At 56.2% G+C, this 21747-nt stretch overlaps 6 protein-coding genes and 1 non-coding gene across 7 annotated transcripts; 4 read left to right on the top strand and 3 right to left on the bottom strand.

The window, feature by feature from the left end:
- Positions 1-1211: 1211 nt before the first annotated feature.
- Positions 1212-8269, top strand: C8A04DRAFT_29152 (acetyl-CoA carboxylase; the record flags this gene model as incomplete). The annotated part of the gene is made up of 4 exons (XM_062780898.1): positions 1212-1394; positions 1468-1733; positions 1795-6641; positions 6708-8269. The coding sequence occupies 4 exons, from the start codon at positions 1212-1214 to the stop codon at positions 8267-8269; spliced, it is 6858 nt and encodes a 2285-aa protein (XP_062636507.1).
- A 910-nt stretch (positions 8270-9179) lies between these two features.
- Positions 9180-9560, top strand: C8A04DRAFT_29151 (uncharacterized protein; the record flags this gene model as incomplete). The annotated part of the gene is made up of 1 exon (XM_062780897.1): positions 9180-9560. The coding sequence occupies one exon, from the start codon at positions 9180-9182 to the stop codon at positions 9558-9560; it is 381 nt and encodes a 126-aa protein (XP_062636506.1).
- An 813-nt stretch (positions 9561-10373) lies between these two features.
- Positions 10374-10468, top strand: C8A04DRAFT_t89. The gene has a single exon. It is a non-coding gene; the product is annotated as a tRNA-Lys (tRNA).
- A 731-nt stretch (positions 10469-11199) lies between these two features.
- Positions 11200-12228, bottom strand: C8A04DRAFT_12643 (uncharacterized protein; the record flags this gene model as incomplete). Its single annotated transcript, XM_062777403.1, has 3 exons — positions 11200-11309; positions 11390-11825; positions 11938-12228. The coding sequence occupies 3 exons, from the start codon at positions 12226-12228 to the stop codon at positions 11200-11202; spliced, it is 837 nt and encodes a 278-aa protein (XP_062636505.1).
- Positions 12229-12960: 732 nt separating this feature from the next.
- On the bottom strand, positions 12961-15524 carry C8A04DRAFT_12593 (glycoside hydrolase; the record flags this gene model as incomplete). The annotated part of the gene is made up of 2 exons (XM_062777389.1): positions 12961-15220; positions 15358-15524. The coding sequence occupies 2 exons, from the start codon at positions 15522-15524 to the stop codon at positions 12961-12963; spliced, it is 2427 nt and encodes an 808-aa protein (XP_062636504.1).
- Positions 15525-17024: 1500 nt separating this feature from the next.
- Positions 17025-17942, top strand: C8A04DRAFT_37683 (glycoside hydrolase; the record flags this gene model as incomplete). Its single annotated transcript, XM_062783975.1, has 3 exons — positions 17025-17461; positions 17549-17769; positions 17863-17942. The coding sequence occupies 3 exons, from the start codon at positions 17025-17027 to the stop codon at positions 17940-17942; spliced, it is 738 nt and encodes a 245-aa protein (XP_062636503.1).
- Positions 17943-18480: 538 nt separating this feature from the next.
- C8A04DRAFT_37682 (uncharacterized protein) lies at positions 18481-20754 on the bottom strand (the record flags this gene model as incomplete). Its single annotated transcript, XM_062783974.1, has 2 exons — positions 18481-20601; positions 20656-20754. The coding sequence occupies 2 exons, from the start codon at positions 20752-20754 to the stop codon at positions 18481-18483; spliced, it is 2220 nt and encodes a 739-aa protein (XP_062636502.1).
- Positions 20755-21747: the final 993 nt, after the last annotated feature.

The following is a 21747-nucleotide window of genomic DNA, read 5'->3' as shown; positions in this document are numbered from 1 at the left end:
CCGACAGGATCTTGGCGTATCTCATAGTCCGAGGCTCGCCGCCTCCATGGACGTCCACCCCGCGTTGAAATGAGAAATCGCGACGAACGCTTTGGTAAGACATGGACGGGCCTATTTGGGAGCGCCCGGCCCAATATCGCGCCACGGCGGTAATCGCATGATGGTGGTCCGCATGGTTAGATAGGCCGTGGGATGCTGCAGGTAGCAGGCCCTTTCCCCAATCTCGAGACGCAAGTTTTCAACCTTTGCCCACCCGTCCGGGTGTCTTGAGGATTCGATGGGGCCTGAACAGGGGGCTGTCATGCAGCTTCCCCTTTCAACGGCTTGGAAGTTGGAGTGCTCGCACTGTATGTAGCTGTTCCCCTCCTTGCGTCTTCCAAAATACCCAGCGGCCGGGAAATAATTGAATTTAGAAAAAAATATACGGGAGGGACGAGAAGAAATAAGAAAGATTTCCAGGTCTGATTTCCCAGAAGATGCTTCGCACCGTCCCCCGAGGACCACCGACGGCTTCGGGCAGTTTTGGGGATGAAAAGAGGAAGTCCCCGCCTTGGGGTGACGGGCACCGTGCCCCACCACGTCGGTACACTGTCACTTTTTTCTGGCTCGGTCCCACTTCTCGTCCCAAGCGTGCAGGTTCCCACCAGAAACTCCCACATTGCCATTCATCTACCTGCTCCTCCTCCCCTTCCTGCCCAACGAACTGTCTCCCTTCCATTCTTTCCCTAATTCCAATCAAGACTACTTGCTGCGTGGTAACTACGGGGCACAAGACGACCTTTCGCTTCTTGTACTCTTTTTCGCCTTTCCCAACCTCTGTTCTAATCGGCTCCGAGTCTCAACACCTCGCAGATTTACCCACGATTCCTTTCTCACGACTCCTCCCACCCGCGGCCTAAAGCATCTTTTGTTCGAGACGCTTTCGCGGTACCTGAAGGTTCGATCCCCAGCTTGGGTTCTCGAGTTGGTTTATGTCATTGGGCCGTGCTTACAGCGGAACGCCGAGATCGCAGTTAGCAAGCATCCAGTTCGTGTGCTGGTGCTCTCCAAATTCGTTATCGATAGCCCGAAGCCCAAAGTCCGGGAAATTGTCCGACTCCGGTACTCGCTTCTTCGAGTCTTACACCCACCCTCGTGGTTTACACAAAGCGGTTGAACTCGGCCGGTGCTTCTCACAGTCATAATCTTGACATCCTTTACCTTCAGCAAGAATGGCGGAGTCCAACGCCCAGGGCAGCGGCGCTGAAGCCGTCCACACTAACGGCAAGACGACCTACGCCGAAAAACACAGCTTACCTTCTCACTTCATTGGCGGCAATGAGCTTGACAACGCCCCTGCGTCAAAAGTGAAGGACTTTGTGGCTAGCCACGATGGCCACACTGTTATTACAAACGTGAGTTGGGCCCTTCGACGTCTTGCCCGTTTGTGTCCTACCGCGAACATCAAGCTAACCGTTATCTCCCTAGGTCCTGATCGCCAACAACGGTATCGCTGCCGTCAAGGAGATTCGCTCCGTGCGGAAATGGGCGTACGAGACATTCGGCGACGAACGGGCTATTAAGTTTACCGTTATGGCCACGCCGGAAGACCTCCAAGCAAATGCTGATTACATTCGCATGGCGGACCACTACGTCGAGGTTCCCGGCGGCACGAATAACCATAATTATGCCAACGTAGAACTTATTGTGGACGTGGCGGAGCGCATGGATGTCCATGCAGTTTGGGCGGGATGGTGAGCCTATTCTTTCACGCGACAATCTGGCGCCTTCGGAGCTAACGGACAACCAATACAGGGGTCACGCATCCGAGAATCCAAAGCTTCCCGAGTCGCTGGCGGCGTCGCCAAAGAAGATTGTGTTTATCGGTCCCCCTGGTTCAGCCATGCGGTCTCTTGGTGACAAGATTTCGTCGACTATCGTCGCCCAGCACGCCGATGTGCCTTGCATTCCGTGGTCTGGGACGGGGGTTAGCGAGGTTAGCGTTGACAACAAGGGAATCGTGACCGTACCCGATGAGGTCTATTTGAAAGGTTGTGTGAGCTCATGGCAAGAAGGTCTGGAGAAGGCCAAGGAGATTGGCTTCCCGGTCATGGTCAAGGCATCTGAGGGTGGTGGTGGTAAAGGTATTCGCAAAGTCGTCGACGAGGAGAACTTTGAGGAGCTTTACAAGGCGGCCGCCAGCGAAATCCCCGGCTCGCCCATCTTCATTATGAAGCTGGCAGACAGCGCCAGGCATTTGGAGGTCCAATTGCTCGCCGATCAGTACGGCAACAACATTTCACTCTTTGGCAGAGACTGCTCGGTACAACGGAGACACCAAAAGATTATCGAAGAGGCCCCTGTCACCATTGCGAAGCCCATCACCTTCAAGGCCATGGAGGAAGCCGCCGTTCGCCTTGGGAGACTTGTCGGCTACGTTTCCGCCGGAACCGTCGAGTACCTTTACTCCCACGCTGATGATAAGTTCTACTTCCTCGAGCTCAACCCGCGCTTGCAGGTCGAGCATCCGACCACCGAGATGGTCAGCGGTGTCAACCTCCCGGCTGCCCAGCTTCAGGTTGCCATGGGTCTCCCGCTTCACCGGATCCGCGATATCAGGCTTCTGTACGGCGTCGATCCCAAGACGGCGACCGAAATTGACTTCGAGTTCAAAAACCCCGAGAGCGAGAAGAGCCAACGGCGGCCCACCCCCAAGGGTCACACCACGGCCTGCCGTATTACCTCCGAAGACCCCGGCGAGGGATTCAAGCCTTCGAACGGTGTCCTTCACGATCTCAACTTCCGCTCGAGCTCCAATGTGTGGGGTTACTTCTCTGTCGGCTCGGCCGGTGGTATCCACAGTTTCTCGGACTCGCAATTTGGTCACATTTTTGCCTATGGCGAGAACCGTGCTGCTTCGCGGAAGCACATGGTTGTCGCCTTGAAGGAGCTGAGCATCCGTGGTGATTTCCGCACGACCGTCGAGTACCTGATCAAGCTTCTTGAAACGGACGCCTTTGAGCAGAACACGATCACAACGGGATGGCTTGACGAACTTATTTCCAAGAGACTTACCGCTGAGCGGCCTGATCCCAATCTCGCCATCGTTTGCGGTGCCGTGACCCAGGCTCACATCGCTAGCGAGTCGTGCATCGCCGAGTACCGCGGTGGCCTCGAGAAAGGCCAGGTGCCGGCGAAAGACATTCTTAGGACAGTTTTCCCCGTCGATTTCATTTACGAGGGGTTCCGCTACAAGTTCACCGTTACTCGCTCGAGCACCGACAGCTACCGTCTCTTCATCAACGGTTCCAAGTGTACTGTGGGAGTCCGCGCCCTGAGTGACGGTGGCCTTCTGGTGCTCCTTAACGGCCGCAGCCACAACATATACTGGAAGGAGGAAGTGGCGGCCACACGCATGTCTGTGGACGGCAAGACATGCCTGCTTGAGCAGGAAAACGACCCCACGCAGCTCCGGACCCCTTCGCCGGGAAAGCTCGTCAAGTACACCGTTGACAATGGCGCCCACGTCCGACGTAACCAAACCTTTGCCGAGGTGGAGGTTATGAAGATGTACATGCCACTCGTTGCCCAGGAGGACGGTATTGTGCAGCTGATCAAGCAGCCGGGCGCAGCACTGGAGGCTGGTGACATTCTTGGTATCCTTGCGCTTGACGACCCCAGCCGTGTTAAGCAGGCTCAGCCATTCCTTGGCCAGCTGCCGAACTACGGCACCCCCGTCGTTGTTGGTAACAAGCCCTCGCAGCGGTTTTCACTTCAGTACAACATCCTTCTCAACATCCTCATGGGTTTTGACAACCAAGTTGTCATGCTTGACAGCTTGAAGGAACTTGTTGCCGTCCTTCGCGACCCCAAGCTACCGTACAGCGAGTTCGCAGCGCAATTCTCTGCCCTTCACGCCCGCATGCCCCAGAAACTTGACGCTCAGTTTACGCAAGTTCTGGAGCGTTCGGCGCAAAGGCAAGCTGAGTTCCCGTCGCGGAATCTTTCCAAGGTGTTCCAAAAGTTCCTTGACGACAATGTTCCCGTCCAAGCCGATGCCGACATGCTCAAGGGTACACTATCGCCCCTTACCGCGATCCTCGACATGTATGCGGACGGCCAGAAGAACCGCGAGTTGAATGTTATCTCGGATTTGTTGACCCAGTACGCCGATGTCGAACGCCTCTTCTCCGGCCGCCGGTTGCAGGACGAGGAGGTTATTCTGAAGCTCCGTGACCAGAACAAGGACGACATCCAAAAAGTTGTCCAAACCGTTCTCTCCCATAGCAGGGTTGCGGCCAAGAACTCCCTCGTCCTTGCCATTCTGGAGGAGTACCGTCCCAACAAGCCCCACGTCGGTAACGTGGGCAAGATCCTCCGCCCCGTTCTTCGCAAGCTGGCTGAACTTGAGTCTCGACAAACTGCTAAGGTCTCTCTCAAGGCTCGCGAGATCCTCATCCAGTGCGCTTTGCCGTCATTGGAGGAAAGGACCGCGCAGATGGAGCACATCCTCCGCTCGTCGGTCGTGGAGTCTCGGTACGGTGAGACCGGCTGGGACCACCGCGAGCCAAGCCTGGAGATTATCAAGGAGGTTGTGGACTCCAAGTACACCGTTTTCGACGTGTTGACCCTTTTCTTTGCGCACGAAGACCCGTGGGTCTCGCTCGCGGCATTGGAGACGTACGTCCGCCGGGCTTACCGTGCCTACATTCTCAAGAAGATCGAGTACCACACCGACGAGACCGATACGCCCTCCTTTGTGTCCTGGGACTTTGCGCTCCGCAAGATCGGCCAGTCCGAGTTTGGCCTGCCTCTCCAGTCGGCCGCCCCTTCGACCCCGGCGACCCCCGTCGACCACAGCTTCTCGCGCATTCACTCCATCAGCGACATGTCGTACCTGACTTCTAGGACACAGGACGAGCCAGTGCGGAAGGGTGTGATCATTCCCTGCAAGTATATTGACGATGCGGAGGAGATCCTTTCTCGGGCGCTCGACACCTTGCCGTCTCAAGGGAACCGCAGGAGGGTACCCAACCCCCTCGCTGAGCTGAACGACAGGCGCAGGCCCGCGCCGCCCCAGCGTCTCGACACCTCCGATGAACTCTCCGCCGTCGTCAACGTGGCGGTCCGCGACGCCGAGGGCCGCAGCGACGATGAGACGCTCAAGGATATCCTGCCCCTTGTTCAGCAGTTTAAGGATGAGCTCTTCGCTCGCCGTGTCCGCCGGCTGACCTTCATCTGCGGCCGGAATGACGGATCCTACCCGGCCTACTACACCTTCAGGGGCCCCAACTACGTCGAGGACGACAGCATCCGTCACATCGAGCCTTCTCTTGCCTTCCAACTCGAGCTTGGACGTCTGTCCAAGTTCAAGATCAAGCCCGTGTTCACCGAAAACAAGAACATCCATGTGTACGAGGGCATTGGCAAGGACGTCGAGACTGATCGCCGTTTCTTCACCCGTGCGGTTATTCGCCCCGGGAGGCTCCGTGATGAGATTCCTACGGCTGAATACCTCATCTCGGAGGCGGACCGCGTTATTAACGACATCTTTGACGCCCTGGAGATCATTGGCACGAGCAATTCCGATCTCAACCACATGTTCATCAACTTCAGCCCCATTTTCCAACTGCAGCCTAAAGAGGTTGAGCACTCGCTTCAGGGCTTCCTGGACCGGTTTGGTCCCCGTGGCTGGCGTCTGCGCGTTGCCCAGGTCGAAATCCGCATCATCTGCACCAACCCCGAGACCGGCACGCCGTACCCGTTGCGTGTTATTATCACCAACACCTCGGGTTACGTTATCCAGGTGGAGATGTATGAGGAACGCAAGTCGGAGAAGGGTGAATGGGTGTTCCAGTCGATCGGTGGCACCACCAAGATCGGCTCGATGCATCTCCTCCCGGTCTCGACCCCGTATCCGACCAAGAACTGGCTGCAGCCCAAGCGTTACAAGGCGCACATCATGGGTACCCAATACGTCTACGACTTCCCTGAGCTTTTCCGCCAAGCCATTCAAAACAGCTGGACCAGCGCAGTGAAGGCCAACCCCGGCTTGGCCACGCTCCAGCCCCCGACTGGCGAGTGCATCGACTATAACGAGCTGGTGTTGGACGACCAAGACAAGCTGGCAGAGGTAGCTCGCGAGCCTGGTACTAACACTTGCGGTATGGTCGGTTGGTTGATTAACGCCCGCACTCCCGAGTACCCTAAGGGGCGCAAGTTTGTTGTCGTGGCCAATGATATCACCTACAACATCGGGTCCTTCGGCCCCAAGGAGGACAATTTCTTCTACAAGTGCACCGAATTGGCCCGTAAGCTGGGCATTCCGCGCATTTACCTCTCGGCCAACTCTGGTGCCCGCTTGGGTCTGGCTACCGAGTTGATGCCTCACTTCAGCGTGGCCTGGAACGATGCTGAGAAGCCCGAGGCCGGCTTCAAGTACCTCTACCTTTCGGAGGAGGCCAGGGCCCGGTTTGAGAACGAGGTGATCACTGAGGAGATCACGGAAGACGGCGAGAAGCGGCACAAGATCGTTACGATCGTCGGTGCCGAAGACGGCTTGGGTGTTGAATGTTTGCGTGGATCCGGTTTAATTGCTGGTGCCACGAGCAGGGCTTACACCGACATCTTCACCTGCACGTTGGTGACCTGCCGCTCCGTCGGTAAGTTTATATTTCCCCTATTGGCCTTGTTCTAATGAAAACATTCAAGCTAACCAGTGTGCCTAGGTATTGGTGCTTACCTTGTCCGTCTCGGTCAACGTGCCGTGCAAATCGAAGGCCAGCCAATCATCCTCACCGGTGCCCCGGCGCTCAACAACCTGCTTGGTCGTGAGGTGTACACCTCTAACCTGCAACTTGGTGGTACCCAGATCATGTACCGCAACGGTGTGTCGCATTTGACAGCCAACGATGACTTCGCCGGTGTTTCCAAGATTGTGGAATGGATGTCGTTTGTGCCCGACAAGCGTAACAGTCCGGTGCCTATTAGCCCCAGTGTCGACGATTGGGATCGCGACGTCGTGTACACGCCACCGCAGAAGCAACCCTACGACGTTCGGTGGATGATTGCCGGCAAAGAAGACGCCGACGGCTTTCAGCCCGGTCTTTTTGACAAGGACTCGTTCGTCGAGTCTCTCGGTGGCTGGGCCCGGACCGTTGTGGTCGGTCGTGCCCGTCTGGCTGGCATCCCCATGGGTGTCATTGCGGTCGAGACCCGCTCCGTCGAGAACATCACGCCGGCCGACCCTGCTAACCCAGACTCGATTGAGCAGCTTAGCAACGAAGCCGGCGGTGTCTGGTACCCCAACTCGGCGTTCAAGACTGCCCAGGCCATCAACGACTTCAACCACGGTGAGCAGCTGCCATTGATGATTCTCGCCAACTGGCGTGGGTTCTCGGGCGGTCAGCGTGACATGTACAACGAGGTCCTCAAGTACGGCTCCTTCATTGTGGACGCCTTGGTCAAGTTTGAGCAGCCCGTGTTCATCTACATCCCGCCGTTCGGCGAACTCCGTGGTGGTTCGTGGGTCGTCGTGGACCCGACCATCAACGAGACCTTCATGGAGATGTACGCAGATGTCGAGGCCCGCGGTGGTGTCTTGGAGCCCGAGGGTATTGTTGGTATCAAGTACCGCAAGGACAAGCAGCTCGAGACGATGGCCCGTCTTGACCCGCAGTACGCGAGCCTCAAGAAGCAGATGGCCAAGGAGGGTCTGTCCAAGGAGGAGGCCGCCAACATCAAGAAGCAAATGACGGAGCGGGAGCAGCATCTGCTCCCTGTGTATGCCCAGATCAGCCTGCAGTACGCCGACCTGCACGACCGTGCCGGTCGCATGAAGGCGAAGGGCGTTATTCGGGAGGTGCTGGAGTGGCGCGAAGCTCGCCGCTTCTTCTACTGGCGTGTGCGCAGGAGGCTTAACGAGGAACACATCTTGCGCCGCATCAACAACGCCATTTCGGATGCAGGTGTCCGTCCCAAGACCGACAAGAGCGAAGTGCGTGCCCGCCACCTCCAACTATTGGAGGCGTGGTGTAATGTTCCCAACTTTGCGACCAACGACCGCGAGGTCTCCACCTGGTATGAGCAGAATAGGAAAATCGTGCACGACAAGGTTGAGGCTCTCAAGAATGAGGCCCTCGCAGCTGAGGTGCGGGAGCTAGTGCGCAACGGCAGCAATGACAGCGAGGAGGCGACAGAGAGCGCGGCTTGGAAGGGTGTGCGCGACATGCTGCGCGTGATGCCGGTGGAGGAGCGGGACAAGGTTCTTGAGTATCTCAAACAGGTTTGAGTGGGGGGTAAACGAATGCACAGGAATTAGAGTTTGGGGTGGCATAGATTTAAAGAGTGTATGAGAAACGAACGGGACTGGATGTGGGTAGTTTGGGTGATGAATAGCTAGCGCATGGTTAAGTCTTCTTGTTAGCGATTGTGAGATTATGTTTGCTACACTACCCCTTGCTACCTACTCTACCTTTGATCAATGTGACATGGTGCGATCCGTGACCACGATGTGCCTGGGTGTCAAGTTTCCACTATTCGAGACTGTTTGCCACGTTGTTCTACCGTCCACAGTTAGGTTGGTTTATTCTAGGTAGGCGTCCACGAGCTGCAGGTTTCGGTTTTAGGGGGCGTCGGTATGTAGATTCGGTGGATTTTGTAGGCCGCTTTCTAGTTCGGGAGGTGTTTATAAGGGGCCCGCCCCAAGTTTGTCGTTCCAATAACTTTGTGTTTCCCCCCTTAGGGGACAGCACATCACCCTAACTCCCCAATAGGGCTTACAATGAGGGAAATGAGGAAACGGTCTTGCCTCAGATGCTCGTTTGTCGTCGGGCTCACTTGTTGACACCATGACTGTTGTTTATGGGTAACGTTGTTGAGACAATGACAGTTTTTTGGAAGATGGTACGGGGGATATCACAAGAGTTTTAAGACAAGAGGGGTGAACGACACCGGCGATGTGTCGATTCGGTTGACCCATGGTGAAGGTGTTATGTGCTGGCCTTGTTTAATCGGAGTATAAATTTGGGGGCCTCTTAAACTGTTATATTTCTTTATTCCCTCCTCTCTTACTCCCATTAGCTAAGGGTTTATCAAGCTCTCATCTTGAGTGAACCAACCTACATATTTCTAACCATCCTTAGCTGCAACAGCAAACAAACACTTACAAACAATAAGAACAAGAACATACACCACCAGAAATGCCCGCAACACTACAAGTCCACCAACAACCCCGGCCCCAAGTGATCCACGGCGAGAAGATGAACCCGCCCATCGAAATTCAAGCCATCATCCCATCCAACAGCCCGGGATTTACGAACATAGGCAACCTCACGGCTATGGCGGCTGTGTATGATAACAACGACAATCCGCTTCAATACCACGAGTATGAGGGTGTCTGGGGGACTCGTGCACCAGGGGTGCAGACTGTGGGGGGCAATAAGGTTGTGACGTTTACCTTCCCGGATTTGAAGATTGATCGGTTGGGGACTCTGTATGTGAGGGTGGCGGTACATTATACGGATGCTCAGGGGAGCGTGGTGTTATCTTCTGATGATAGTTGGAAGTTTATGGTTGAATGAGTCGGGAGGAGGAGTGGGCGGTTTAACAGATTCTGGGAGATGTTTTGGTTTCTTTTTTTGTTCCGCTGTTGGGAAGAGATTCCCTTACTGCGTTGAGTTAGTAAATTGCTTCTTGGAAATGTATTGGGCAATTATCGGGATGGCTGATCCTGGAGTATGAGATTAAAAGGCGGTGGTTTTGCTACAACACGTTTGGGTAAGTTAAATTATGATTTCCTTGCCGGCTTTTGCAATGGTTTAGAGAATAAAGTGTTACTAAGCCCACTTACAAGACTTTGTGATTCAGGGCTAAACTTAACGGAAATTTTGTCGCCCCAATCGGGTGGAATGTTTCGAAAGTTGTTAGATGGTGGAAACCTTAATGTTAACGTCTTAGTTAATGTTAATATTAATGATATAAATATGACTCGAAACTTTAACAAGAATTGATTCAAGATGGGATTAAGCAAATGAATGAGTTTGACTCTTAAAAACTGTTGAAACCTGCTCTAAAAACATGACAGGGTATTTCTCAATGTAGTACATGGCCCAGAAGGGCGACGCAGAAGAGCAGCGACATAAAACCTGTGTAAGTGAGCATGTGGTCGGTTCCCCTGTTGTTTGCGGATTTCCCAATTGGGAGTCAGGTGGAACGTGTGCGGTGGTTCACAAAACCCCCACCCAGCCATAGGGCAAAAGGTGAGGCGCCCCACCATACCCACACAACCCACAGGCCGCAGAACCCACACCGAAATGCGGGAACGCAGTGGCGGATTCCGTCACTCGTACATAACCTCTGGGTTCAAGCTTGTACCTCAACAAATTCACTAGCCTGCCCGGCTAGCTCAATCGGTAGAGCGTGAGACTCTTAAATCACGCGGTTCTAGGACCCAATCTCAAGGTTGTGGGTTCGACCCCCACGTCGGGCTCAATTCCCGGCAAGCGATTGCCTCTTTTTTCGTATTTTTTACTACCGTCTGGAATGGATAGAGACCTCGGCTTCCTTTTTTCCGTTTTTGTTTTTTTTTCTTTAATTTTTTTGGTAAGGGAGGGGGCAGTGGCAATATCTGGCTACGGGGCCCACGAGAATTTGAACTGGTGGTTCGGCCGCTTGCCATGACACTTGCGGTTTATCATATTGCAGACGAGCTGCTCACCTCAAACCAATTCGGCGTCAACTTATTCGTACAGCGACATATGTGCCCGCCCCCGTCGGATAACTAGCGTTGACTTCCCCGGCTCCTTGACACCGAGCTCGCCATGATAGACGGTTGCGACGAGGAAAAGTAAAACCAGAAGCCGCGAACCGCGGCCGACTCTCTTATTTTGCCCCTGAAGCGTACTATTCGCATTGTTGCACGAAAAACGCTTCGCACAACGCCGAGCAACGCTGGCTCTCCCGTTCTTAGAAAATAAATACTTGATGTACTGGTGTAAGCGACCCAAATCCCAGTAAAAAAGGAAAAATAAAAGAGCGCCAAATAAAGTGGTATAATACATCCTGAACGTCGCCCTAGACTCAAGGTCCCCGCGAGTCTGAGAGGCCACCACGAACTCAACGCGTGGTGTCTGTCGGTAGAAACGGGCGATGAACCTGGTCCCATTACCCGGCACCCCTCTCTTGACCGAACCTGTTTTTTGTATCGACTGGTGTGTTGGTTTAAGTAGTGCCGCTGCTGTGACGCGGCCGCTTGTGTGCCCTGCTGGGAGTCGCACCGGGGTGCATCTTCTCGTTGCGTTCGCGCTTGAGTTTCTCGTCGAGGACGCGGGCTGTGAGTAGGGGGTGGTTAGTGAGAGTTGAATTTGGGCTAAGAGGCGCCAAAGCAAATACACGAGGTGGAAGGACTTACTGAGCACGTCGTAACCGAACTGGGGGTATTCGAGACACAGGCTGCGGAACTCCTCTTCGGCCTCGGCGCGTAGGGTGTGAGAGCGGGTGGCCCAGAAGTTGGCGACAGGGGCGCGGATGGCGACGTCCTCCTTGGCGGTGAAGCCGTAGACGTAGCGGGCGTAGGCGATCTCGCCCTTGGCGGTCGAGTTGACGCAGTGGATCTTGCTAGAGGCGAGGTTCTTGAGTGCGGCGAGGCCGAACTTTTCGGCTAGCGTGTACACCTTGGCGTGCTTGAGGAGCTGGTCGCCCGTCAGGTCGACTTCTGGGATCGTCGGGTCCTTCTCTAGCGTGCGCTGTCCCGGCACTTTGCGTGGGAAGTAGTCGCCAGTGTAGAGGAACTCGAGGAAGCAGCCAGTAGCGTCAATATGCTCACTGAGAAGCTCGATCTGGCGGGGCTGTACGGGAACCGAGAGACGTCAGTAACCATATTTAACGACTCAACACCCGTCTCTCCAGCGTGTGTAAACCCTGCCAAAGAAACCGGGCGAAAAGGCCCAAAAAGCCTACGCTCCCATCATCCGCAAACTCCGCACACGCCTCCTGGAAATATGGGCTCTGCACCAACAAGCCCTGATGCGCCGTCAAGATGGTCTCCGTCTCGCCCGACCCAACAAGCAGCGTCACGATCGGACTAGATAGGTATTGCAGGAAGGTCGTCCGTTGTGGGACCGCTGGTTCTTCCTCCCCCGTGTCTTCGGGCCCACTCTCGGCGAACGGTAGTTCGGAGGTTTCGTTGTTGCCGCCGGTGTTCTCGGCGCTCGTAGCGGCTGCGGCCGCGGCGTCACCGCCCTCGGCCATTGTTTTTGAGTCTGTAAGTTTTCTGGTAGGATCTTCGTTGTACTGGGGTCTCGAATGGGATTAATCGATGGCGCTTTGTTGTTTGGTAGGGTTGGGAATGAATGAATGCGCTTATGAATGGTGGGTTGTCGATTGTTTTGATTCACGAGAGGAATGGTTCGAAGGAGAGACCGAGGATTCGGGACCGTCTATTGGCATTAACCAGATGGAAAAAACAGTAAAAAAAAGGAGAAAAGATGCGATTAACAATGGAAGGAGTGAGATGAATGCGGGGAGACAGGGCCTAGAACCGCGGTGTGGAAGCAATGGCTGTTGTCGCAAACCTGCCTGGTAGGGAAATTAAGAGGCGGGCAAAGAGAGCTTGAAGCTTCAGTTCAATTGCTGGTTGCCGGGGCGCTGGGGCAGCACAGGGATGAAGTTCCGGCAATAGGGTGGGTCCGTGCCTGGGGGCCCACAGTTTTCCCTCGACAAGAAGATTCCATCAAGCATCTCGCAAACGAACATTCCACATTGAGCCGAGGGTTCAAATGGAACAGCTTCAGCCATCGTGATGCTCCGTTTGCACGCTCTCCAGCAGAGGAATCTTTTTAGCCGGGGGTTAAGATATTATTGTGTATTTATACATGTCCCTTTTGCAATTCCAAGTCACTATTTACACCAAACCACATCATCATTGAACATTTCCACCAACTCAAAGTTAATCTCCTCCATGGATCCTTAACCCCCCCCCCCTTAACGGCGCGTTGCAGTCCCATTCGCCGCCGGCGGCGCCGGCCACTCATCAAGCACAACAGCATCCCCTTCCAGGGTAAACTGCACACTCGCAGCCTCCTGCACCGGCTCATCAAGCGACAGCGTGTACGTGCCCGGGTACAGCACCGTGTTCCCGTTCTCATCATGCCGCGCAAGGTTACCAACGGTCCACTCCAGCGTCGCGGTGGCGGGCGCATCGGTCTTGACGGCGCTCACGCGGGTGTATGAGGCGAGGGTCTTGCGCGGGTAGGGCTTGGGTCCGTACTCGCCGGACACAAAGGCTAGGACGACGTAGTCGGATGTGCGGTTGCCCGTGTTGGTGACGTTGACGGTGAGTGGCGGGAGGGGGCAGGTGTCCGGGTAGGTGTTGGTGCAGTCGGTGAGGAGGTCTTTGATGGCGGTGGTTTTGACGGTGACGGGTTTGACGTTGCCTTTGCCTTTGCCTTTGCCTTGGCCGTTGTTGGATTTGCCGTTGGTCTTACCGTTGTTCTTGCCGTTGCCGTTATTGGCGCCCGAGGAGGAGAACAGGGAGTGCTCGCCGAAGGCAGCGGTGAAGGTGGTGTAGTGCAGGCCGAAACCGAAGGGCTTGATCGGGGTGGAGTACCAGCGGTAGGTGCGGCCCGGGTTGGTCTCGGATGGGCGGAGGTTCATGTCGGTGACGGGGACGGCGTCGGTGTAGTTGGCCGGGTACTGGGTGGCTGGGAGACGACCGGCTGGGCTTTGAGCGCCGCGGAGGAGGTCGATGACGGCTGTGCCGCCGTCCTGACCGGGCCAGTTGGCCCACAGAAGCGCGTTGATGACGCCGTCGAGTTCGAGGATCGGGGTGTCGTCGATCTGATCGCCCATGCGCACCACGACGATGGGCTTGCCGAGTTTGCCGAGCTCCTCGAGCAGGGCTACTTGGGCTGTGGGCCAGTCGAGCGTCATGCGGTCCTTGGTCTCGCCCGCGGCCGAGGTATCGAGCCCGCCAAAGTACAGGATGTAGTCGGCGTCCTGGGCGGCCTCGAGGGCCGGGGCCGTCCAGGTGTCGTTGTCGCCAGCGTCCTGGAGGATCGGCCCGTCGGCCACCTTGACGGTCCAGCCCAGCTGCTTGGCGGCATACGCGGGGGAGTGCATGAACGCGGCCGAACCGCTGTACCCGCCGGACAGCTTATCACCCGCATCGGCCCAGAACCCGATCAGGGCTACCGTCTTGTCCTTGATGTCCTCCGGCAGCGGCAGAGTGTTGGTGTCGTCGTTCTTGAGCAGCACGATGCCCTCGGTGGCCACCTGCAGGGCGAGCTGCTGCGACTCGGGCTTGTTGACGTCCTCCCAGCTCAGCGAGGCGTGGGTGGAGTTGTCGCCGTCGAAGTAGCCCACGCGCACGAGACTGCGATACAGCCGCTGCAGGGCGCGGTCGACAGTCGGCCAGGTCAGATACCCACCCGACGAGGCACCCGGGATGTCGGAGGAGCCCGAGTACTCGCAGCTGGTGTCCATGCCGGCCTCGAAGCACATGCCGGTGCCCTCGGCGTTGCTGCTAGCGTAGTGGTGGTTCAGCCACACGTCGGACACGGCCTCGCAGTCGCTGGTGATGTAGTTGTCGTGCTCGGTCCAGTTCCAGTGCTCGCGGAGGATGGTGTCCATGAGGTACGAGTTGGCGCACGACGGCACGCCGTTGACGGCGTTGTACGCGCACATGATGGACCCCACGCGCGAGTCGCGCACGCACTGCTGGAAGGGAGCCAGGAAGTACTCGGCGAGGTCCTGCGTCGAGATGATGGCGTCGAAGTTGTGCCGGTTCGAGCCGTTCCAGTCCTCAAAGTCGTTGCCCGCGTAGTGCTTGCACGTCGAGATGATGCGCGGCTCGGCGCTGCGGTCGTCCTCGAGACCCTCGAGGCCGCGGATCATGGACGCCGCGTACCGCTTGAGCCGCAGGACGTCCTCGCCGGGGGTCTCGGAGCCGCGGCCCCAGCGGGGATCACGGAACGGGTTGACGTTGGGGGTCCAGTAGTCGAGGCCGGACCAGCCGCTGTTGCCGAAGGCGCGGGCCTCGGTACCGATGACATTGCCGATGTCCTCGATCAGCTGGTCGTTGAAGGCGGCCGCCATCAGCAGCGGCATCGGGAACGACGTCGACGAGTTGAACTCGCCATCGCCCTCCTTGAACTGTGTACCGGGAGCAGCGGCTACGCCGTGAAGACCCTCGCTCCACCAGTTGTACGCCGGCAGGCCGATGCGGGAAGCACCCGGTGACTTGCTGTGATAATCCAAGTCAAAGTGTTAGTCGTGGATGGTTAACCATTGTTGTGTCCATCGGCCCTGTATGTGCAGACTGCTATGTAGTATGCACTACACACCCACACCCCACACAGAAGAAACAGAAGAAACACGTACCTGACTAGGTTGTCTAGCTTCTCCTCGTCGGTTAGGGCAGCCACGAGGGCAGCGGCCCGGTCCGCTTCGGAGAGGGTGCGATCGCACACCGCGATCTCCGAGAGAGGCCCCTGGGAGCAGTCGGGGTATGTCTGAAAGGGCTCATTGGCGCGGGCCACGGCGCTCATGCCGACGAGGCACGAGACAAGGCCGACGCGGCGTGAGACGGAAGCGGTCCTCATGATGCCGGCGGTGTGTCGTCAGACGGAAGTATCTCGGAGTCACCGAGTCGGACGGAGAGTCGCAGACAAATGACGAGATAACAAGCCAGCCGGAACACACTCTCGATCTGGATCAAGTTTCCCCACGCAAACAACTGCAACACAAAGTGACCTACCACACCCTCACCTTGGGGCTCCCGTTTCATCAGAATATGTAGTCCATGGCACCTCATACCCCGACAACGCGGGGAACGACCCACAGCCACTTTGTTATGTCATATCGGGCATATTAACCGTGACTAGCTCCAGACTAACTGCAGACTAGCTTCGACAGAGTAATTCTTCCTCTTCTTCTCTCGTCTTGTTCTCGGCTGTGTGTTGCCTATGTATGGCCCGGCTCCTCGGAAGGGTCGAGCTGTTCACCCGGTCTGCGGGACAAACAATATGGAGAGCCGTTGGGACGATAGGACGGGATGGCTGGCAACAGGTGTGGCCCGATTGGGGCGCATCCCCCTTTGAGCAAAACCGAGCCTCTGGTCCCTTGGCAGTCCCTGTTAGTCCCTGGCAGAAACCTGGCGATCACCCCACCTCGCCTCGCCCGATGCCCGGATATTGGTCTCCGGAACCCGCTTCCCTGGCCCAGTTCGGTAAAGCAGCGTTACATTCCGGATCGTCGGTTTCTGGGGGCCGGGGGTTGGATATCTTCCACGCAAACATCCACGCGCGCCAATTGGGTTCGACAACCAACAAAACCTCCAGAACCACACATTCCCAGCCGCATCCCGACATGAATTCGTGGTGCCCTTGGACGAGCACAGGTTCCTGAGAAACGTACAAAAGGGGCAAGCAGCCTCCATGACCTCCGAGCAGCATCCCCGTTGCGGAGCGGATGCCAAAGACCGACTCGACGGAGCGAGAGAAGCACCGGAGACCGTCCGAGCCCATGTCTACCATAGTATGGACCCGCGGTTTCAACGTTAATGACCAACCCCCCCCCCCCCTTAGGGCAGGGCTACCCCCGGCATTTGAGATCGGCTTGGAGGGTACAGGCAAGGCAAACAAGGCAGGGCTGCGGGCGCTACCGCGTGGAGGGTCACGTTCAAGGCGTGCAAGTCAGCAAGACTGCCGGGGGAAACAGTCCTTGTTGCAACGCTGGAGGTCGAAGCGAGGGGAATAAGCCTTCTGTAGGAGGATGGTGGACTGGAAGCCGACAAATCAACGCGGATCGCAGCGCCATAGTAGTAGTCGGGCCTTTTTGACATCATCGACGATGTCGGGGGTGTCCTCCCTCTGGTCGGCAGTCGTCGGCAGTGTGTTTCCCAACGGCGAGACTTTCAACGTCGTGCAACTGGTATAAGAGGAGGGTAGATCCGAGAGATCGTGAAACAGGCAGTCACAGACATCTAACCCCACGCGCTAGTGTCCAACAAGACAGACAGACCAACCCGTCTTAACAAAACCATCACCATGCAGCTGTCTCTGCTCCTCCTCTCCTCCGTCGCGGCCGCGACCCCTCTGACGGCCGTCGACAAGCGTCAAACAGCCACGCTCTGCGAGCAATACGGCTACTGGTCCGGCAACGGCTACGAGGTTAACAACAACAACTGGGGCAAGGACGCCGGCTCCGGCCAGCAGTGCACCTATGTCGACAATGCCAGCAGTAGCGGCGTGACCTGGCACACGACCTGGAACTGGAGCGGCGGCGAAAACAACGTCAAGAGCTACGCCAACTGCGGCTTGCAGGTGCCGGCCGGCCGTCTGGTCTCTAGCATCAACAGCATGAAGACTTCCGTCTCGTGGACTCTGACTAACAGCAATGTCCGCGCTGATGTTGCGTACGATATCTTCACCGCTGCCGACCCCAACCACGACCACAGCAGCGGTGACTACGAACTCATGATCTGGTAGGTTATCCGTGTTGATCGAGAGAGGGAGAAGAGGAACCTCCCGAAAAAAAACAAAGAGTGCAACTAACCCCTAACTTTTTACAGGCTCGCCCGGCTCGGCGACGTCTACCCCATCGGTACCTCGCAAGGCAACGTCAACGTGGCCGGCCAAAACTGGGACCTCTGGGTAGGCAACAACGGCGCCATGAAGGTCTTCAGCTTCATCGCGGGGAGCCCCGTCAACAGCTTCAACGCCGACGTCAAGGAGTTCTACACCTACCTCGAGAGCAGCCAGGGCTTCCCCTCTAGCAGCCAGTACCTTCTTAGTAAGATTCTCCCTCTTTTCCTCCTGCTCCTGCGTTGGATTGCAATCTTAGTTGGAGGATATGATATACTAACCGACTTCCCCCCTGCTACAGCCTTCCAAATGGGTACTGAGCCCTTCACTGGTGAACAGACTACCCTCACCGTCAACAACTACTCCGTCAACCTCGCTTAAGCGGGATATGGAAAACATGGGGGTCAGCCGGTCGGTCCTCAAACCCCCAACGCCAATGTCACCTGGCTTGACTTGGCCGTACATAGTATTGAAACCAAGTGAACTTGTTTATTTATAGCACGTAAATACTAGTTTATTTTTGGATTTTGGTTTCCCCATGGTTTAATATCGTGTCACATATTAGTGAAAGTCGTAATGGTCATCTTGCGCCAAGTGGTTGTGCTTAGTTGAGACCAGTGATTCCTGAATCAGAATTTTGGTAGTAATATCGTCTCTGTTGAGTACTGAAGCGAGATAGAGACGGTCATATCATACCTCGCAGTAACATTTTTAACCGATAATATCCGAGCTCCGGATGGAGAGAAGACAAGTAGAGCCGCTCTTCAATTCGAATTGCATTACACGAATGGTTCTGCGCCTGGGTATCTAGCTATGAAACAAAACAGCAAGCGACGTATTGTAATACATTATTATATAGCAACACAACAGCTCCCGCATTTGGCAGCCGCCCAATTGGGACATCTCAACCCCCCATTCCTCACTCCCCAAGGGCCTTCGCGCTAGCCCTCCGGGCCCGCCCACTACGGCGCGCCGTCGGATTACCTGCCGCGTTCGCCTCCATCCCCTTGACCTTTTCCACCCTCCCTCTCATGACCCCGCCACTTGACTCACTACGTGCCACAGAGCTCGACATACTGCTGCGGTCCCCGCCGAGCCGATCCCTCCAGGGCTTGCGGCCCCGGATGATAGCCTCGTCCTCCGGGTGCAGGAAACGGTTGATAAGCCTGTGGTCCAGCACGCGTTCCTCCTTGTCGTGCTTGCCGGCCGGTGCCGTCTTGGGCCACACGAACCCGTAGAGCTTGGAGTGGCGCTCGCACCGGGCGCAGTTGGCCCGCGTGTAGTATGCGTCGCGCTGGACGAACGCGGTGTTGCAGTTGGTGCAATGGATCCATGCGGTCTCGGGCTCAGAAAGGAGGAGAGGTGTGAGCGTGTAGTCGCCGGGGATGCGGAGTCTATCCGCGGGCTTGCTGACGGGTGGCTCGAGGGCTCCACGTTTCTTTCGCCTCGTTGTTGGGGTCGGACCGGCCGCAGCATTCTCTTCGGCAGGCTCTGTGACTGTTATAAGATCCGCCAAGGCTGGAGCTGCGCTCGCCTCTCGCTTGATTCTCGTCTCCGTTTCCTCCTGGTGCTTGCCCTGATCGTTAAGAACGGGCAATACCGGCTCAGCAAGCGGACCAGCGTCCACTGTACTGAGATGTTCCAAGATTGTCTCTTGGGAATCCTGGCGTTCCCGATTTTCCGCGTCCTGGAGGCGCAATAACTCGGCAGAAATGGGCAGTACCGTCGCTGGGGCTGCAACAGGCTGTTGTGGTGTTTCCTCTTCGGGCCTGGAGGAAGGAGCGGCCACGTCGAGTTCTTCGCGTTTTGTCACGGATAAAATAGACGTAGGCTTGGGTGCCTCCGACGAACTCGCCAAGGGGGCAACGCTCTGCTTGACGGGAGATAATTCTGGCGAAAGGAGAGGGTCCGGGTTGTCGGATTCCGGCGACGTGGCCTCCGTAAGAACCGCTTTGTCGTCCTCTGACGACACAGATTCGCTCGCCGCCCCACTCGTCGTTGGACTATCCCTGGAAAACCTAGCGTCCATCACTATTGGAACGACTTCATATTGGGTTGTTTTCGGGCGTTTGGCCGGCGTGAGCGGGGGTGAGCTGAGACACATAGTATCTAGCTTTCGTTTCCGGCGAACGGCTGGGACACTCAGCATATCGGGGTCGGCGGAATCCGTTGTTGATGTTCTTTCGCCAGCCCTCGATTGATTCCTTGCGGTCTTCAAGACTCGGGGTCGGATATCCGGCGTGACTGACGGTGTGCGGGAGCCCGTGGCGCTAGCACTGCGGTCCCGTTGCCGTCGGCGTAGCGAATACCCTTGGTCGACGCAAAATGTGGCGGGCTCAATGCTCCTATGCACTGACGCCGCGCCCTCTGCGCCCTTCCATCCGTTCGTAGCGTTGTCCTCGCAGGTTTGGCAGAGGCAGTCGCAATTATCTTCTCCAAAGTAGCTCTCACTGTAGGTGACTGTGATTTCTTCGCCCATATCAATGTCCCGGCTCGCGAAGATTTCGATCCCTGCCTGGCCGCGAGTAACGAGCCGGGCATTCGCCTTGCAGTCGTGGTTTGCAAACCTCGCTGGCCCCATGAACAGGCTTGTCAGTTTGCTCCTGCTGCTCACCACGAGGCTGAAATCCTTTTTGCGCAGTGCCAATTGAGCCTCCTCCTCCGGCGAGACAGTCACCTGGATACCAGCCAAGTACTTGATTGCTTCATTGCGTCGAATGGGCCGTCGCGCTGTGATACTCGCTTCGTATGACTCGATCGTGTAACGGTTTGTTGCATTTACTTCAAACGGGCAGTCGGGTAGGTAAATGGACATGTAACGTCGGAGATGCCCCTTGAAATCCTCCTTCTCTTTGAGCGTCTTGAGAGAGTTGTGGAACTTCTTCAGCCCGTCGGTCGCTAAGAGTTTCTCCTCGGCGATGGCCACCTCCGGATTGACAATCAGGTGAGTCTGGATGATATTCGCAATCTCTTCCTCCCGGACGCCGCGTGAAGGGTGGTATGAAGGGCGGTTCTTCGGGATCGTTGTCCAGTAGTACACCTACGGATTGCCATTAGCTAGAGGTTCACTGCGATCCAATTGGGGACAACTTACGTGGTCGACCAAAGCGTCGGTCAAGATGTCATCGTATGCCGCAAGTTGGCCAAAGGTAAGCGCCTGTTTTTTGCCGGCTGAGGTTGCTGGCCGAGGCATCGTGAGGAGTTATGTGTCGATCGGGCACCCAGAGCGGTCGTATTAGTAGAATGGGTCGGGTCTTGTTGTCGTGATGATAATTGTATTAAAAGGGGGTAGGAGATCTTTCGACGGGAGGAATATCGTTGGAACGGTGAGGCGGGTGAATGAACGGCGGATAAGGGAGAGTGAGGCCACCGTTGCCAATACTAGGTGTGATGGGTGGTGGCTGTAAGGAGTGGATGTGCGGCGTCTGGTGTCGCGACCGCAATAGGAGAATAAGCGAATGTCAGCTTCTCATGCCCGGGTTGACAACCTCATGCGACTGACTGCATGAGCTGTCTGAGCGTTGCGTCTTGGTCGACTGGCAAGGCGGGCCAGCGGCGGCAAGAGCACGTGTCAGGGGCAGGCGATCAGCCGGAGCTGAGGCAGGATGGAAGAGCAACAACAAAAGAAATTGTTGCTCAGCCGCCCGCTGCGATTTTCCAACCGCAATTGGTGTACCAATCGACAAACTGCAGCGAGTGATTGTTCTGAGTTGCCGCTGTGCTCCCACTGGTTGCCGAGAATTGGATCGGGGAGGCTGTCGTCATAAACCAGGGGGATTCGAGATCGAGACACACAAACCGCTGGAAATGCGGTCGAGTTTTGATTGGTGATTGTGCTGTAAGGAGTAATGTTCGGAGAAAAGTAGGAAAAGGTTGATGGTGGGCGGAAAGCGAGTTACCACGCTTTACAAAGTAGTGTAACCTTCTCCAATTCAGAAAGCAGCTGAATGAACAATAGCAAAGAAACAAGGTATCAGAGATGATGCAAAGGAAAGAACGGGTTCCATGGCTTTGGCCCCTCCTCTCCCCATGCTGCTGTTGCCCTGGAAATAGGGAGGCTAGGCGGCTTGACCAGACAGGGAAGGAACCCCCTGCAGTCATTGCTTTGCGCAACCACGGTGATTCGTTCATCGGGATGACATGCGCCCCACTCCAGCTGGGGTCACACCCCTCCAAGCTGTTGCGG

The sequence above is a fragment of the Dichotomopilus funicola genome, assembly GCF_033296635.1.
Source record: "Dichotomopilus funicola strain CBS 141.50 unplaced genomic scaffold C8A04scaffold_36, whole genome shotgun sequence".
Lineage (NCBI taxonomy): Eukaryota > Fungi > Ascomycota > Sordariomycetes > Sordariales > Chaetomiaceae > Dichotomopilus > Dichotomopilus funicola.
This window is presented reverse-complemented; position numbering and strand designations above follow the sequence as displayed.